This window comes from Apteryx rowi, unplaced genomic scaffold, assembly GCF_003343035.1.
Source record: "Apteryx rowi isolate R43461 unplaced genomic scaffold, aptRow1 scaffold_200, whole genome shotgun sequence".
In the NCBI taxonomy this organism is placed as follows: domain Eukaryota; kingdom Metazoa; phylum Chordata; class Aves; order Apterygiformes; family Apterygidae; genus Apteryx; species Apteryx rowi.
This window is the reverse complement of record NW_020448309.1, coordinates 1,162,198-1,179,136: the sequence shown is the minus strand read 5'-3', so window position 1 is coordinate 1,179,136 and position 16,939 is coordinate 1,162,198. Positions and strand designations below refer to the sequence as shown.

Here is a 16,939-nt window from a genome sequence, read left to right as displayed (position 1 = left end):
TGCACTTCTTCTGGGAAATGAGTTGGAAACAAGTTTGGTGGTGCATGGCATGCATGGCACGCATGGCAGCCTGGCATGCAAACAACTTAAATGTGCCAGTCGCTCTACTGTAACTACCAATGTGCAGGTTTTTACCTGCAACACGCAGGTGCTCCCTTGCAGCTAAATGTCCTTGAATTACCTTTTACTAGCTTGCTCCGATATCCCTTCTTCCCAAGCTCCACATCCCCAAATCAGTGCACACCCAGCCCTGCTACCTGAGACCCCATCTCCCCAAATTTGTTCACTGAGCTCCCTAAGGCCCTCACCTGAAATCTAAACCAGAAGTACAAGAACTGCCTTTTGATTACACAGGACACTGAGAAACCATCAACAGAGTAGGTGTGAGAGCCTCAAGCTCCTGCCTCTGACACAGGAACATATGGCCAAATACCAGCTAAGACATGACAGCCATTGCTTGCTGATCCTCATGAGCATTTGTGAGATGAGTCAAGGTCATTTCTGAGTCTGAAAGGCAGGTTAGCTACCCAAGAAATGCCCTGGGGGTTGTTATAGGTAAAGCACTGCACAGTGGCTATCTTCCGTTGCAGAATAGCACACATCGAGGATACACTTTGGATCCTCCTATAACACGGATCACACTTTTGCAGGTCTGGGAATTCATGATGGCCATTTTGCAGGAAATTTTTAAAATATTCACCATTATTCCAAACCAGAGGAAATAAAACTGACAAATTGTGAATGTTTCCCACAAAGTGGATGCTTGGATCAGTTCTGGATGTCTCCACATGGGTGTGGGAAGTGTATAGTCCAGTCCACTAACAGCACAGCCAGCTCTAATCCTCCTCCCTCTCCTGATGCTGAGAATGCAGGAGGTGTTGCTGGAAGGGAGCTGTGAAGGGGCTGAGGTACTTTATCAAAAAACATGTGCAAGATTTGGACAGCAGGGTCAGTAAGATTGTTCTTCCTGAGAAGCTGAGTTCCCTTCAGTCCTCAAATCCCCCTCATCATCACTGATGCAAAGGGCAGCACCATGTAGTCCTTCCTGAAGAGCCACATGGAGCTGCATTTGCTGACTCACTGGCTCCAAGTCCTCCTCTTTGGCTCTGGGATGCAGCATTTCTAGGCTCAGAGTGGAACAGAGTGGGGAACTGGAGTGGCTTTGGAGATGACTGGGAACCTTTAACCATCCTGCATCAATGGCACTTTACTGTGCCATGTTTGCATCTAAAGGGGAAGCTGTCTGAGTGCTGGAGCTGCCCTTGGGAGAAGATAGCTTAGAGCTGTTTTTTTGCTCAGTCTGTTTATCACTTGAAATAAGAGCAGGTTTCCCAACCTTACATAGCTCAAATGGCAACTTCCACTGTGACACTGTTTACTTCTGCTGCAGTGGGACGGAGATCCCTACAAAGTGTGAATGCGACTTCAGCTATTTTCTAAAGCCAGCTTCTGTCTTTCCAGTGGTCTCCAGCACAATAAGATCCATGAAATCAGAGCAGATACCTTTGGGCAGCTAATGGCCCTGCGCTCCATGTAAGTATAGCCAGGCTTGGCTGGCAGTGGGAATAACTGACCTTTTTGCTGGGTGGGAAGGGGAACCATTAGCACCCAGCCAAGCTGACATGGAGTTTCCCAACCCTCCTCCCCCTATTTCTGCTGGGAGGCTTTGCTTTCATCACTAAATTGTCTGGTCCCAACCTTCTTCCACCACCCCTTGTAAAAGAACAGGGGCAGCAGGCTTCTGGGGCAGAAACCTTCACCCTGATCTCCCTACTGCACGCAGAGCCACTGGACCAGACTGGCATTGATGGAGGCTGTGAGTGGGCCAGTGAAGCTGGGTTTAGCAGCGCACAGGACGCACCAACCCAGGATGTGTCTGACACGCAGATGCCATCCATCATGTACAACATACACTTGGCACATGCAGACGCCACCTGTAAACAAACTCATTACATGCCAGGCTTACTGACCACACTCCACACCACTTGTACTGACCGCACACTGCAACTCATATGTTGCACACCACATTACAGACACCTACCTCCTGAATGCCCATGTGACATGGGTTTATGTCAGGGGGTGTGCAGGGGCTCTAGCACCCCTTTCCCTACGCACACTAGTCCTGGCTGGGAACTACTCCGTGGTGCAGGGAACACTTCTGGGCCTCACATCTGTGCAGAGCATTTCATTTCATTTGGGACTGTCTCCCCACAACTCAATGCATATGCTAGCCATATTAAGTGGACAAAAGCATGCATGTATCACACATGCACACTGACCTTGCAGTGGACAGCCCACTTAAGTGCATGGGACCTTTCTGAAGCTAGCAAAGCACCTCTAGCTCTGTCGGAGGTCATTTTCCCTGTGATGTGTGGGAAGAGCCCTCCAAGTGCTGATGGTCTGCGCCTACTGTTCTCTTAGTGAAATGAATCACATAAAAGCTTTTTCCTATGGTACATCAATTTCTGTGTCCTTTAATAGATCAGCATTCCTAGAGATCCCATGTGTATCATGCACACCATGCAGTAATTCACATATTGCATGTAACACTACAGACAGCACACACACAAATATGACCATGCTGCTGCCACAAAACAGCCACATAAGTGTATGTCCAGGCCTATACACTCCAGCATTTGTCTTTGGGTATTTTCTGGGTCCTTGTGGGAAGGATTCATCTCACCTAAACTTCAGACTTCTGCAGCATGACACATACATCTGGGTCAGGTAACCCTGACTCAGAGTGAGATGTGACCTCTAGCTAGATGGAGGCAGATAGTAAAAGTTTGTTGAGGCACCTCCATGATCCTCTTCATATTAAGCCAACTGTACATGACAGACACACTTAAAAAGACCTTGTTCCACCTTCCACACAGATCCTGACCCTGTTGCCCTAGCCTGGGCACCCAGCATTGTGACTGCATTAGGGGCATTCTGGCACTAAGGAAGGCATAACCTGCCTAGTGCTCTGAGGTTTAGCATATGAGCATAAAATCCCCAAATTTACAGAAATGAATCCAAAAAGGAACCTGTTGCCTTAGTATCAATGGAGGAGCTGCTGCACAGAAAACCCTTGTGTTTTCTGTTAGAAACCACACAGATAAAGACTCCAAAAATACTCCAATGGTATTTGCCTCCAAGGAGCTGGAATGAGACAGAACTTGCTACAGACCAAGGAGCTGCAGATCCCACATTTGTTTGCATCTAATCCCTGGCCTAGGCCAGTGTCAGCAGCTTCACTGTTCTACTCTATACCCCTCTTACTGGCATATCCTTGTCTTGCAGAGACCTGAGTTGGAATTACATCCAGCTTATTCATCCTGAAGCCTTTGTGACTCTGCACTCACTCACCAAGCTGTAAGTTGTAGTGATATTTCTTTCACAGTGGGCCATGGAAAGCAGGTGTCTGAGGACCTCAGACTGACTTCCCAAGCTACCAGGACACTTGGCATTTAGATTTCAGAAGGGTGCAGTGCTGAGGCATTCAGTCTTACCAGAGGTGCTTGTCTCAGCGCTTTACATGGGCAAACCAAATTCCAAGGTGTCCTGTCAATTTTAGAGGGAGGATGAGAGTACAGAAATGGCCATCTTCAAGATGCTCACACCCTGAACACTTAACACATTATATCCACTTTCTGATGTTCTCATACCTGCCTGATGCCTTTATTACAGTTCAGCATAACAGTCCATTTCAACAAGAGTCATCACAGACCATCTTCATTGGTTCTGGAGGGGTCCCCAGTCCTCAGTCCCTGGCTAAGACTCGTCAGTATTTTAGGAGCCATGAGATACAGTTATATCTGATCTATCATAGGGGGAAGTGGTGGAGGGAAAAGTGCATGAGATATATAGGTGCACAGGGAGGTAGATATCACACAAAGCTTGCAGCAGGAGCATTAACCCCTGCCCCCCTCCCCATTTCCTCCAGGGATTGCAGTATCAATCCATTTATTTCTAGAGGAGCCTGGCCCCCATGCAACACCCAGCCCCATTTCAGCATCACATTTCAGGGAGCAACCGAGGCAGTCAGCATGACTCCCTGAACATCTGCTTGACTGAGGTATCACTAGCACCAAAACTCTAATCATGCTGTCCCTCTTTACTTTCCGTTCACCAGGGACCTGACTGATAACCAGCTGGTCACACTGCCTCTGGATGGTTTGGGTGGACTGACCCATCTGAAGCTCCAAGGCAACCCGGCTCTCTCTGAGCCCTTCTCCAAGGAGAGCTTCCCCAAAATGAGGTACTGATAGTGCCCTGGGCCCTGTTTGCTCCTTTACTTCTGGCTCTCAGCGTGGCCTGTATTTGTTGATATCAATCAGCATCCTGTTTTCCTTGTTTACCTCATGCTTTCCTCCACCCTTTCAGGCCAGTAGGTTGAGCAAGCCTCGTCTACTGTTAACGCGCCCCATCTATCTTTTAAAGCCTTCCACGGAAAAGTGATGATGCACTCCTGGGCCCATTGGCCCGACCCCCCAAACACACACACAAGTGGAATGCATGAAGAAGGCCCAGCTCAGGGCTCCACTCAATGGAAAACATTCTCAGAAGCCAGTCCTAGCTAATGACATCCAGCTTTCCTTCAGTAAACTCTGTTTGTGTGGCCATGTCTTGTCTGCTATGGATTAATGAGGAGCCTGAAGGGGTCAAGCTGAGCAAAATGAGGCTGCAAAAGGCTTGCAGTTCAGTGCTGCACTGCAGGCTCTGGCTCTCCTGCCTCCTCATTAGCAGCGGGTCTCCGGCACACCACCTTCCCTCACACTGAGGGACCCACTGTACAGCGCTCCAGATGATTTGAATCCCCCTGAGATGAGACCATGTTCTGCTTGAGTCTCCTGGGTAATTGCCTTGGGGATATGCTGTCAGCAAAGATGTATGAGCTGATGTTTCCACTCAGCCAATACAAGCTGAGAGTTCCCAAGGCCAGAGTTTCTTAAATTTAGGCCCCCACTGCTGGAGTCACAGGTCACTGTACCAAGGCTGGGCTTAATAGCTCAGATCTAATGAGAAGAAGTGTTGAGCTGTCACTCCAATCTGCCTTGGCAGTAGTGCCTGCAGGGCTTTCTCTTTTGATTTTTCTGACTCATCATAGCCAGGATCTGCTGCATGACTCTTTTCCAAATGGCTGGGGATCTCAGAAACTTCTGGAGGGCTTTCCACACCCAAGATGGCAGTCCTTTGTGCAGAGTGGGTCAAATTCAGCAATTGCAGGGGCGTTCCTCATCTACAGTAATTCCACTGACATCTATGGAGCTGGTTTGGATTTCTACCAGAGAGACTGAGACTGCAGGATTGGTTCATTGAACCAGGCCAGCCAATGGACCCATTAGCATTTCCCAAATTTCGGGGTACTGCCACTAAGTAGTTTTATTCTTAGAACATAACATGTCTGAAGAAATCATCTGAGAACAGTTCTTAGCCATGCTGGGAGGATCTGTACCTCCCTACCACTTTTCAATAGTAGAATTTAATTTGGAGTTTATAACAGGAAGCCAGTTTGTATACAGAGTTTCCATAGCCTTGCAGGGCTCAGCCAAAAATGTTTGGGAACTTAAAATAAAAGCATATTTTTAGAATATAGAGTTTCACCATATTTACTGATCTTGTCGGAAGACCTTAATTGTCTGGAAAACTTAAGGTTCATTTGACTTCATCAGCAATCTTTCAGACTTCCAGCAAAGAAGCAGGAGTTTGCTATCTTTGAAGAAAATGCAACTTCTAATTGATAGCCTGGTAATTTTTCTAGATGCTGTTCAGCTGCTGTTTAATTAACCATGTAATATACACTATAATTAACAACTAACAATTCTACTTTCTATTAGAAAGCAGACATATTAAAATAACTTGCTACATTTGAGATAGCTGAGATTTCCCTGCCAAGGATGGTAGGGGGGAGCCACAATCATGGAATCAGCTTTTGGATGTGCATCTCTGATCTGCTGCAACAAGCAAGGGGGACCTTGCACTTGCCCAAGCTCTTGGGAAGCTCCTCACCTTAATGAAGAACAAAAGAAAGGGTGCCCAGCAAAAAGATAGACCCAGGGCAAAAACTGACAATTCCACATGCAAAGGAAGTGCATATGGCATATAGCTAGCAAGCATGGGAAAGTGAGGCTAATTCAGTCTTAGGAGAGCTGCAGAAAGGTTTGGGGGAATTGTCTAGGAACTTCAGTGCAGCTTCCAGACCTGGTGTTTGATGATATCCCATTGGCAGACAGACAGTCTTGTAAGCACCAAAAATGGGGCATTGCAGAGGCACAGTGGGGTGACCAGATCCTCACTCTGTACTACTCTGAGTCCCTTACACAGAGAGAAGTCCTGCTCCAGTGTAATCATCAGCTGATACATTGGCTTTCACCACATGTGAAAATTGCACACAAAGTGCAAAGCAATGGAGAATCAAGTCATGGAAGTGACGTGCCTAAAAGTTCTGCTTTCCCCTTTTGCAGAGTCCTTGAGGTACCTTATGCTTACCAGTGCTGTGCCTATGGAAGCTGCAGCAGCTTCTTCAAGGTGTCAAACCAATGGGGAGCAGAAGACATGAGCCCTGAGGAGGAGGATCCCCATAAGAGGACCATAGAATTGTTTCCAGGTCACGCTGATAACCACTGTAAGTAAATTTGGCTGAATAGTGACCAACCTGTGGGCTGGGCCATGCTGCGAACTTGGATGTGATCCTGCATTTGCAGGAGTGTTTCCATTGCAGACCATGGAGTTATACCTGCCTCAGAGAGAAGGCAGACTGATCCTTCTCCATTTCTGGTGGCAAGTTTCTGTGAATGGGCTTCAGTCAGTGTCACTGCATTGGAGGAAACAAGGAAGAACTTATCTGGCGCTTCTAAACCTTCACAATCTAACAAAAAGATTTGATAGTCTTCAACAGCATGGACACAGGCACTAATTGGACCATGCTGACTATAGAGGGAGGCCACACAAGCCACCTGGGTGAGGTGGCTGAGGTTACATGAAACTGTTTCTGGCCTTGGTCATTAGGCTTCTGGGCAGTACAGTGTCTCTGGCAGGATGTCAGTCTTTGTTGTTATAACACACAGCTGAAGATGGTCTCTAAGATCAATCTGAATGAAAAGAGACTGAAGAATCCTAAGAAACTATGAATGGCTGAGCTTGAAGGACTGGAACTTGCAGATGGCTGGATAAGCTCAGCATGGGGACTGGGCTGTGCATGGCAGAAGTGGCCCCACAGTTAAGACTGAGCAGAGGTTTCTGTTCAAGAGTCAATTTTTTCAGTGCTCCAAAATGCACTTCTACATAGACTCTCTTGAAATCTGTTGCACCCACAGCCTCACATCTCAATAGCAGCTTCCTGCCAAAAGCTGGTCTGATCCCTTTTGAAGGGAATCTCAAAAAAACGCAAAGAAAAACACGAGCTCCTTTGTTTCATCTGTAACTGCTAGAGAGCAGAAATAGCATTTTAGGAGGCAGCCTGGGCACTGCATTGTTTATATGTTTGTGTAAATACAGAGGCCATGTGCACTTGCGAGGCCTGGGGCATCCTGTAGGCAGAAGTACATCTCACTGCATTCCTGCAGGAAATAGAGAGGGTGCTGTACCCTCAAAGACCAGTACAGCCACACTTTATTCACCTGCTCCTGGGAGCACCATAAGCCCAGCCAGAAACAGGGAGTCTGCAGAGTCTCCTCTTGCTTCCTAAGCAGGCAAGACAAGATCCAGAGAAAGATATTGACCCAGAGCTTGACCCAGAGCAGTTGGGTTTACATGGGGAACTCTGTGTTATAGCAGTGATGGGAGGCAGGATAACACAGATGCTGTTTGATACCTTGTTACACAGGTAGTGAGTGAGTCACAAGCCCTGTGTTCCTACATCCTGCCATCTTCCCTACGCTGATACTTCGCAGCCTAAGAATAAGCTTTAGCATTGTAAAATGTCCAGTCAGAGACTGGCAAATGTGATTCCTGCTAGCATGGTGTGACTCCAGGAAGTGTGGTAGACTTGGTGGTTACACTGTGCAGACAGTACAGAGGAGCCATATGTTAAGGTCATTGCTGCAGGAATTTCTTCTCAGCTGGGTTATTTTTTCCATCATTAGTGCAGCCCATACAGTAATAATCCTAGCACATTTACTCAGGGTGTTTCACCAGCAAATTACAGCGTCTTCAATGAAACTGTAAAAAGATCTGGTTTGCTGAGAGGGACCACAGCACTGCCTACAGACCTGCTCTTGCTGGGGACCAGGCCATTCACTGCAACTGAAGCCATTTGATAGCTGAAACGATACTCTGTCCTGGCCCTGTCAGAAGACCAATACCTTCCACAAGGCTCCCAGGCCTCCAAGCATGTCTCAGTCCCTCAGATTGTGTGTGTGTTCATGAGACATTAGGACCAGAGAAACATGCTGAGTGATTGCCTGGAAGAGACTCTTAGCAACTCATATAAGGCTAGAGTTTCAGATGTTAAAGCCCTGGGTTTCTCTGAAATATCAAACTACAAAGGAGCAAATGTTGAATACACAAGAGCATCCTTACTAAACATAGCTCTCGCACATGACTCTCCTTACCATTCAGCAAAATGGGCTATTGCATGGTCTTTATGTGTGGTCCATTCTTGACAATGAGGGTTTTGTAATATTGTTATTTTAGTTAATTAATTGTTGCTTTATCTCTGTTCGCAAAGCCTCCTTTCTGATGGTCACCAATGGTACTCAGCTCTATTACATGAATCTTGTAACAGTTCTTCATTACAGAGGAACAAAACTCCCAGACATTCCTTCCCTGCAAGAGATAAAGTGGCCTCGTTAAGAGCAAATAACTCAGGACATTTTCCCTGCAGTGTGTGGCCAGGCTCATCAGGGCAGTGCTGTGGGAGAACTTGTGAGGGAGGGATGGGGCAAGTTTCCAGATAATGATGTCCTCTAGGTCTTACATAATGCTTCCAGCAGGGACTGAGGAGCCCTTTACAAACAAGTCGGCAGAATTTCACAGATGGACAATGAGAAGTGCAGGTGGCAACTTGTCTCAGGCCAGCTATGTACAGCGCTTACGGGCAAGAAATGGGTCCTCGAGTCGCACAGTCCTGCTCCAGCAACCAGGCAACACTTCCTCCCAGTGTGTGGCCCGGGCAGGCTCTGACACACAGCGTCCAGCCTCCAGCAGAGCCCCTGCACCAAGTGACCATCTGAACTCCAGCCACAGATACTTGTGGCTGTGACAGACCCTGGGGGCTGCTCTGCTCTTTCCTGGCTTCCCAGGGACCTGGACTCCCAGGACCACCTGCCTGCTGGGTAGGAGACACCACCCAAGCATACCTATTTGCCGCTGGGTAACGGCCACCCAGGACCTAAAGGAGTGTGGTAGTGCATGTCTGATTATTCAGTCACCTTCTCACTACAGATATTTATGGTTTTATTTCTCAAACTTTTGATATGCTTTGGATATGCTTTTTTGGATTAAAATTGGCAGTGCTTAGCAGATATCCCTGCTGCAAGCCAATCCCATGTGGCTAGGCACCAGCCCAAAGATAGACTGTGGGCTTGTCACATAGCACATCTGCCCCTTATTCCCTCACTCCTGCCATCCTCCCAAAATTGGTTGCAGAGGGAGGGTAGGCAAAGTGCAAGCGCTACCATTGCCATGGGGTACTTCCATCACATTCCCAGCATCCCCCTTGAGGATCACTGGTTTGAGGATAGAAAAGGATACATTTACTTAAAAGAATATGTTTGCAATAACAGAACAAAGCTACAGAGGGAGAAGAGGTCACACACCTATAGTTATCTTTGGCCATAAGTCACAGTCTTACCCAGCCCAGCATCTCCATTAGCTTGTAAAACTGACTAATTAACTGCTGCAACCATTCAGCAAGCCCTGGAGAGTCCTTAGAGCTACACTTTTCCTACTCCTGTCATTCAAGAAGTCTACTAGAGTCCCCCAAAAGCAGATGTCCAGGCACCTTGTTCCTTATGTAACCTAAGCTGGAACAAGCCCTTCTATCTGCCCTTCTCCAGTTTATCTGCCAGGATCCTTCTCTGTGACTGAGTGCTGAAACCCCGGTGGTATGGAGGAGGAATAGGTCGTTCATTGTCCTCCTTTACATCTTTTCATGAGCATTTCTGCGGTATAACAAAATTAGCCAAGCATTTCTGAATGTAGGTTATGAGCTGTTTTCTCCAATTTACAACCTTATTAAAACATAATGTTAGAACTTTACAAATTATAAATCATGAATATTAACATAAGAGCTCCCACTTCATCACTCATAAGGTTATTTTGCTATAACTTTGCAGAGGACACACACATGACAGAGATCTGGGAAAGCTGTGTGTGAGAACGCACAGTACAAGCCCTCTTTGTTAGGTCCAGGGGAATGTTTTGGAGACCCATCACTGTGATGCACAGAGAAAAGTCTATCCTTCTACCTGGTGGACAGCAGTCTCTTGTGAAACACCATCATTCAGTACTGCACAGAAATACCTGAAGATCTGCTGCCCAGGAGCTCTTCTGGAGGCCTTCAAGTGCTGCTATAGTACCATCAGTATCAAAAAAGGGAGACATCAGTTTTCCTTAGAAACAAAATCAAATCCTGGTCTCATTACATAGTATTTACGAGTTAGGTTGATATTACTATATCTTGGCTTTTTATCTAAACAGAGATCGAGCAGATACACCACATGTGGGAGCTGAGAGGAGTAAACTAGCTGGATTTATATCTTCAAACAAATCAAACTCTCAGGGCTTAGATGCCCACTGCTTGAACTGATACTCAGATTCCCCTGCCTTCCTTGGTGCTGACATTTGTTAGGAAATCTTTTCATTGTCAGAGTCTAATAGTTTGGCCACAAAAATAACAATGATTCTCTGAAAGTAATATTTCTATCTAGTTGTAAACCAGGGATTTAACATTTCACTAAAACATCTTAGATCTAAAATCCCGAACTGAGCTAAAATAGCAGCACTCAACCCGGTGACCATTAAAGGTCAGATAGATTAAGGTTTAAGGGATCCAGTTTAAGCACCAGGGAGCATCAAAAGTGGCTGCCTCAGAAGGAAAGGGTGACAGCAAGGCAGGTAGGTCAGTGTCCTCACCAACAGTCACAGTCCCACCATACCAGAGCAAGATGAACAGAGTAGGTCTGGCGACACGAATCAGGCTGAGCCAATAGTTCATATCACCAGGCAGGTACATAGAGGAGAAGCAGGTCTGTTGGTCAGGCCAGCAAGCCAAGTCAGTAAGTCAGGGTCAGGATCAGGAAGGTACAAGACTGAACACACTTGTACCTGCAACATAGCTTAGGCAGGGACCAAGTGCAAGAGCCTGAGCTTAAAAACAGCTCTTAAGCGAAGGGGGAGCTGGCTCATGCCAAGGCATCTCACAGCTCCTTGATTCAAGGCCAGAGAGCTACACTGTCAACAACGGCCCTTAGCCCAGGCAGCCAAACCCGCAGGATGGGATATGCTTACAGGGCCATTACAGCTGGACCCTATGACACCAGATAACAGCATAGCCTCTTCTCTTGCCAACAGACTGACAGATGACAGGAGAAAAGCAGCACTGCTCATTGCTGGGCAGCAGCCCATGCCCTGACTCTGAGGGAGAGAGGAATTATCTGCAAATCCCAAAGAGGGACTGCCCTGCATGAGGCAGACAATATAAAAGGGGAAGAAGCATCCAGCCCAACGTTTTTCATTCTCTCTCTTCTCCAGCAATTCTCCTCCTCTTCCTCCCACTTTGGCATTCATGCAGCCTGATGGGAACCATTTGACACTGAAAGGGTTAAGCGTTTTTTTCCACAAGGCCTCAGAAAGTGGAGGTGCCTTAACAGAATTCAAACAAATAGGGTCTAACTCAAAAACAATGCAGTCTGCCTTACTAGAACAGAATAGACATTTTTGTTTCTCTACAGTTCCCCAGCTGAGGGAAGTACTGATTTCCAGCAGAGGGAGGTACATTTTCTACTTTGAATCCTGCTGTGCTGGCTGAGGACTGTTCTGCAATTCACAGCTAGCTCAGTAGTCCAGGCAAAATAAAAGATCGCTGCCTTCACCTCATGCAAATGTTCAACTTGTACTTAAAACCAGCCTTTGTGCATTCTGGCCTATTGAAGAGAAAAGCAATGGGGACAGATTGCATTTTAACTTTACCAGAGGTTGGGTGGCAGGGGGCACAGAAAGTGCAAATCTCTGCATTGATTTGAGTACTGTGACTGCACATCACAGCCTCTGCACTGTGGATGGAAAAGACACTGGAGAATTATAAGACTATAAAATACAGGGAGGAAATATTTTTCCATCCCACTGTGAGTATTTTCTTGCCAGACTCCAGAGCAGCAGCAATATTTCAACTCTTATACGGACAGTTTTTAAAAATGGCATTTTTTTCCAAAGCTCACTGAAGTCGAGAAAGCCACAATGCTTGTCAGGAGGCACTAAAGATAGCACATTATTTGTCATCATTCTTTAATCAAATAATCCCAGTCTTATTTTCAAACACCAGGCAGAAAGCAGGCCTCATGAGAGGGACCATTTCTAAGTCTATTAGGCATGTAAATCCTGCTTGAGTTAGCCACATCTTCAGCACCTTAACACCATGAAAACTTGCCTTTCTGGCTAGAGTGTTTGGAGCTGTCACAGACTGTGCACACTCACTGCTGCGCACCAGGGTACCAGCATCCATCTTCATCATCTGAGAGAGAGTTCATTCCACAGCCACAGATCCGGTCTAAGCTCTCTGGCTATCAAGCTGTGGCAAGCAGAAAACACAGCCTCTCTCCTTCCTTTCGCCTGAAGAAAAACCTCCAGAGTTCCCCATCAGGAGCAGAACACCATGCTGGTGCCATGGGTGGGGACGGTGCAGCAGCACAGCACCTGTCCTGACTGCTCCATTCCCAGTGCTGTGAATCAGCAGTGGTTTGAGAAGGGCAACAGGAAACAAAGCTGAAAAGCATGTCTTGGATTAGACTAAGAGGATGCCATTTGCTTTGGTGATGACTTACACCATTTGGCCCACAGACTGAAAGCACATGGAAAGCACAGCTGAGGTCTTGGCCCCATTCTCTTCCAGCAGCTTCTCCCCCAGCCAAGGAGTCTCCATTTCCCCCTTCAGAGAGCCCAAGCCTGCCTCAGGGTGCAGCTGTCAGAGTGATGGAGATGCCAGTCCATCAGGCTGGGCTGTGAGGGTGGTGCAGTCTGGTTCACAGTTGCATAGATCACAAGGATGCAGAATCTGCTGGCATGGAGGATCAGTCTGTCTCTGAGCAAAACCAGGACTGGGAACCTCCAGGGTTAAAAACAAGGCATCACAGTCCCCCAAAATCATAAGACATAAAATAAACCAGTAAATGCTGGGGGGCCAGGGGGGTGTCTTTTTGCTTCTGAGTCATTTGGTGGTGGTGGTGGTGGTGGTGGCTGATGATGAAGAATTTGTACTGAAGCAGAGGTTAAGAGCTCTCTTAGAACAAAGCTCCAAAGTCCTTGTTGATGAACTAACATTGGACAAGTCCTTCCCAGAGAGCTTCCATTTACAGGATGCATTTAAAGGCTTTGTTTTCTGTAACCACATAGGCCAGAGTATTTCTTTTTGTAATAAAGCAAGCTGGGAGGAGGGTTCTGCAGTCACACAGCTCTAGGATCTGGGGCTCTAATAATTCAAATATTGGGAGTAACCTTCTAAAACAGAGTGGTTGGTCACATTGCAACCCATCAGCATTTACAAGACAGCTGCATGACTTCTCCTTCCACAGCAATGACTGCAGGGGACAAACTGGACACAGCAGCTACTTTGAACTTGTGGGCTGGGAACTGGTTGGGAAGGTCTTTGTCAAAGGACACAGGCAGTGGGGAAAGCTGATGGCCTTGCTAACCCTGATGGCCCTGCTCGTTCTCCTCTGAGCACCATTTGTCTGTTGTTTTCTCCCCAGATGACCTAGATGCAGACGACCTCCAGCTGGATCTTGAGGAATCAAAGCTGCACCCCACTATACAGTGCACACCCAGCCCTGGTAAGCAGTCAGGGAAAATCCTTCCTTTGAACACAGCTGGGATCCTCTGAGCTTCTCTAAATCCAGAGGCTCCCACAGCCCTTCCTGCAGTGTCTCTCAGATGTGCAGATCATAAGCCTGAATGGGTGGGCTCTGGCCAATGTGCGGACAAAAGAGGAGGATATCTCGCCTCTCCCACTCTGATACAGCTGCCCTCCTATGAGGAGTGGACATAACGCCCTTCTCCATGCAGCACCCTTCTCCACACAGCATAGCACCACTGTAGCATCCTTCTCCACACAGAGGAGGGCATTGCAGTAGCAATGCTGAGACCTGACCTTTTTACATTTTACATTTTACATTTTAGGAGCCCTCATAAGTTTGGCCTTTCTCATCTCACATGCTCTCTTCCTACACCTCGTGCCTGTCCCAGACAAGTTCTGACAGCAGGCCCTAGCCTGCATGCTGGAGCACACCCCAGTGCAAGGATGAGAGCACAAGGGGGCCTGGGACAGAGCCAAGAGGTGGCACTAAAAGTTACATGCAGATCCTGCTGCAGAAGAGGGCAGACAATGTTGTGTGCTTCTTTCCAGCCCTTGGCATTCAATAAGCATGGGGCTGATGGGCTGGGAGAGGGCTGGGACCTGGCCACTGCTCCAAGCAGCACCACTAGAGCAGAGCAGGATATTCTGGGTATAACTTTAGGCTTTGTTTTCTTTCAGGTCCCTTCAAGCCTTGTGATCATTTATTTGAGAGCTGGATCATCCGCCTTGGAGTCTGGGTCATCGTTCTGGTCTCAGTGCTCTGCAATGGACTGGTCATTTTGGCTGTCTTTGCCTCTCCCAGTTACCTCTCCCCAGTTAAGTTTGTCATCGGCTCCATAGCTGGAGCCAACATGCTGACTGGCGTTTACTGCAGTATGCTGGCTCTCGTCGACTCCCTGACCTACGGCCAGTTTGCTAATTATGGTGCCAGGTGGGAGACTGGCGTAGGCTGCAGGGTGACGGGGTTCCTGTCTGTGTTTGCCTCGGAGGCTGCCATCTTTCTGCTGACTCTGGCTGCTGTGCAGTGCAGCATTTCAGTCTCCTGTGTGCGGGGGTATGGGAAGTTACCCTCCTTAGGCAAGGTCAAGGCCGCTGCCCTTTGCTGCCTGTCGCTGTCCTCTGTTGCTGCAGCTCTGCCTCTCTTCTCCATTGGGGAATATGGAGCATCCCCTCTCTGCCTCCCATATCCCATCCCGGATGGGAAACCTGCCACCCTGGGCTTCACTGTGGCCTTAGTGATGACAAACATGCTCTGCTTCCTGACTATCACGGGCACCTACATCCGGCTCTACTGCAACCTGCTGAAAGGCGAGTTCAGCGCTGTCTGGGACTGTGCCATGGTCAAGCATGTGGCCTGGCTGATCTTCACCAACTGCATCCTCTACTGCCCAGTGGCCTTCCTCACCTTCTCCTCCATGCTCAACCTCTTCCTCATCACCCCGGAGGTCATCAAATCCATCCTCCTTGTGGTCCTGCCCTTGCCTGCCTGCCTGAACCCCCTGCTCTACTTGTTGTTCAACCCCCACTTCAGAGATGATCTCCGCCTGCTCAGGCAGAAGGGCCAGGACAAGGGAAGCTACCCCCAGTCCTGTAGGGTTGAGGACATGGAGAAAAGCTCCTATGACTCCACCCAGGCTCTCGTGAGTTTCTCTGACATCGACCACATATTTGAGACGCCTGACTCCCTGGTAGTGCACCCCATCCTTGACAGCTACAGCTTTTCCTCCATGACGCTCATCCCCTGCCAGCAAAGGGTGGGCACCAGGGGGAAGGAGAGGGGCTACTCTGAGCATTGCCCCTGCCTCAATGACAGTGAGGTTCTGATCACTTCGGAAAGCCGAGATCCAGGCAGCAGCAGCCTCCGGATAGCCTTCTTCTCCTCCCCGCCCACACCGCCCTACACATCTCACTTATAAACCTCCTCTGAGTAGCCGTGCAGAACAGCCACACACCACACACTGATGGCCAGCCCCAACACACGGTGGCCAGCAAGGTGACAGCAGGCTGCTCCATGTAAAGCACCGATACAACCCATCCACCCTCACCCCCCATCATGTAAGCCTTGGCAACAGGCTTACACTGCCAGCTGCCACTCGCCTGGAAGGGCTCTGACTGAGCTCCAGATACTCAGGGCTGGCTATGGCAGGAAATAAACCTTCTGTGTGAGTGCTTCCCCTGCCAGTGACTGCATGGGAGAGAGCCCCACCAGCTCAGGAAGTGTGTCAGGGAGACCCTGCTCCTAGTCATCCTGTAGCATCACAAGCTGAGAAGAGCCCTGAGCAGAAAGCAGAAGCCTGAAGCAAAGCCAAGCATGTCTTATCAAGGGAGAGACATCTTAGCAAGCAAAAGCCATCACTCTCTAGCAGAAATGGGTGGAAATGGCCTACCGCAATGCCAATGCCTCAGGCCTTGCCCCTTGGGGTCCTCTGCAGGCCCCACTGACCCCCGGAAATGGGCTTGTGTCTGACCCACGCCATCGACAGCAAGAGCAAAGGAAGTGGATTAAAAAGCAGTGTATTCTTGTGTGTGCCTGAGGTTTGGAATGCCTCCGTTTTGGGAGGCTCTGGTTTGCCTGCCAGCAGCCACACAGGTTAGGCAGGACCCACACTTTCTTTCAGTTGATATCAGAAGCTGGGAATGCTCAGGCCCTCTTTCAGTCTGTCCCACAGTGTCTAACAAGGGGATCTCTAAACCCTAAGGCAGCCAAATCCAAAACATCCCTTAGAGAAATGACTATACATGCCTTGCTGAGATAACACAGCAACTCCTGGCCAGGTCCCTCAAGGGAACACAAAACTCTCTCCCACCTTGTTCGTTCCCTTCATGGGGTGGCTTTTGCACACTGGAACACACCCTGGGGCACTTCTGCCTGTACCACCTGGCTTCCAGTCAGGTGTAATGGAAACAAGATATGGATCGCTCACTGCCCCCAAACTTCACTCC

The 16,939-nt window shown here is 48.2% G+C and overlaps 1 protein-coding gene across 1 annotated transcript in view; it reads left to right on the top strand.

The window, feature by feature from the left end:
- The window catches only part of LGR6 (leucine rich repeat containing G protein-coupled receptor 6), a 160,450-nt gene extending 144,538 nt beyond the window's left edge, over positions 1-15,912 (top strand). Inside the window, exons 13-18 of the mRNA XM_026063796.1 lie at positions 1,462-1,533; positions 3,286-3,357; positions 4,118-4,243; positions 6,450-6,610; positions 13,893-13,973; positions 14,675-15,912. Of these exons, the coding sequence (XP_025919581.1) occupies positions 1,462-1,533; positions 3,286-3,357; positions 4,118-4,243; positions 6,450-6,610; positions 13,893-13,973; positions 14,675-15,912 (1,750 nt within the window). The remainder of the gene's footprint in view (positions 1-1,461; positions 1,534-3,285; positions 3,358-4,117; positions 4,244-6,449; positions 6,611-13,892; positions 13,974-14,674) is intronic.
- The last annotated feature ends 1,027 nt before the right edge of the window (positions 15,913-16,939 follow it).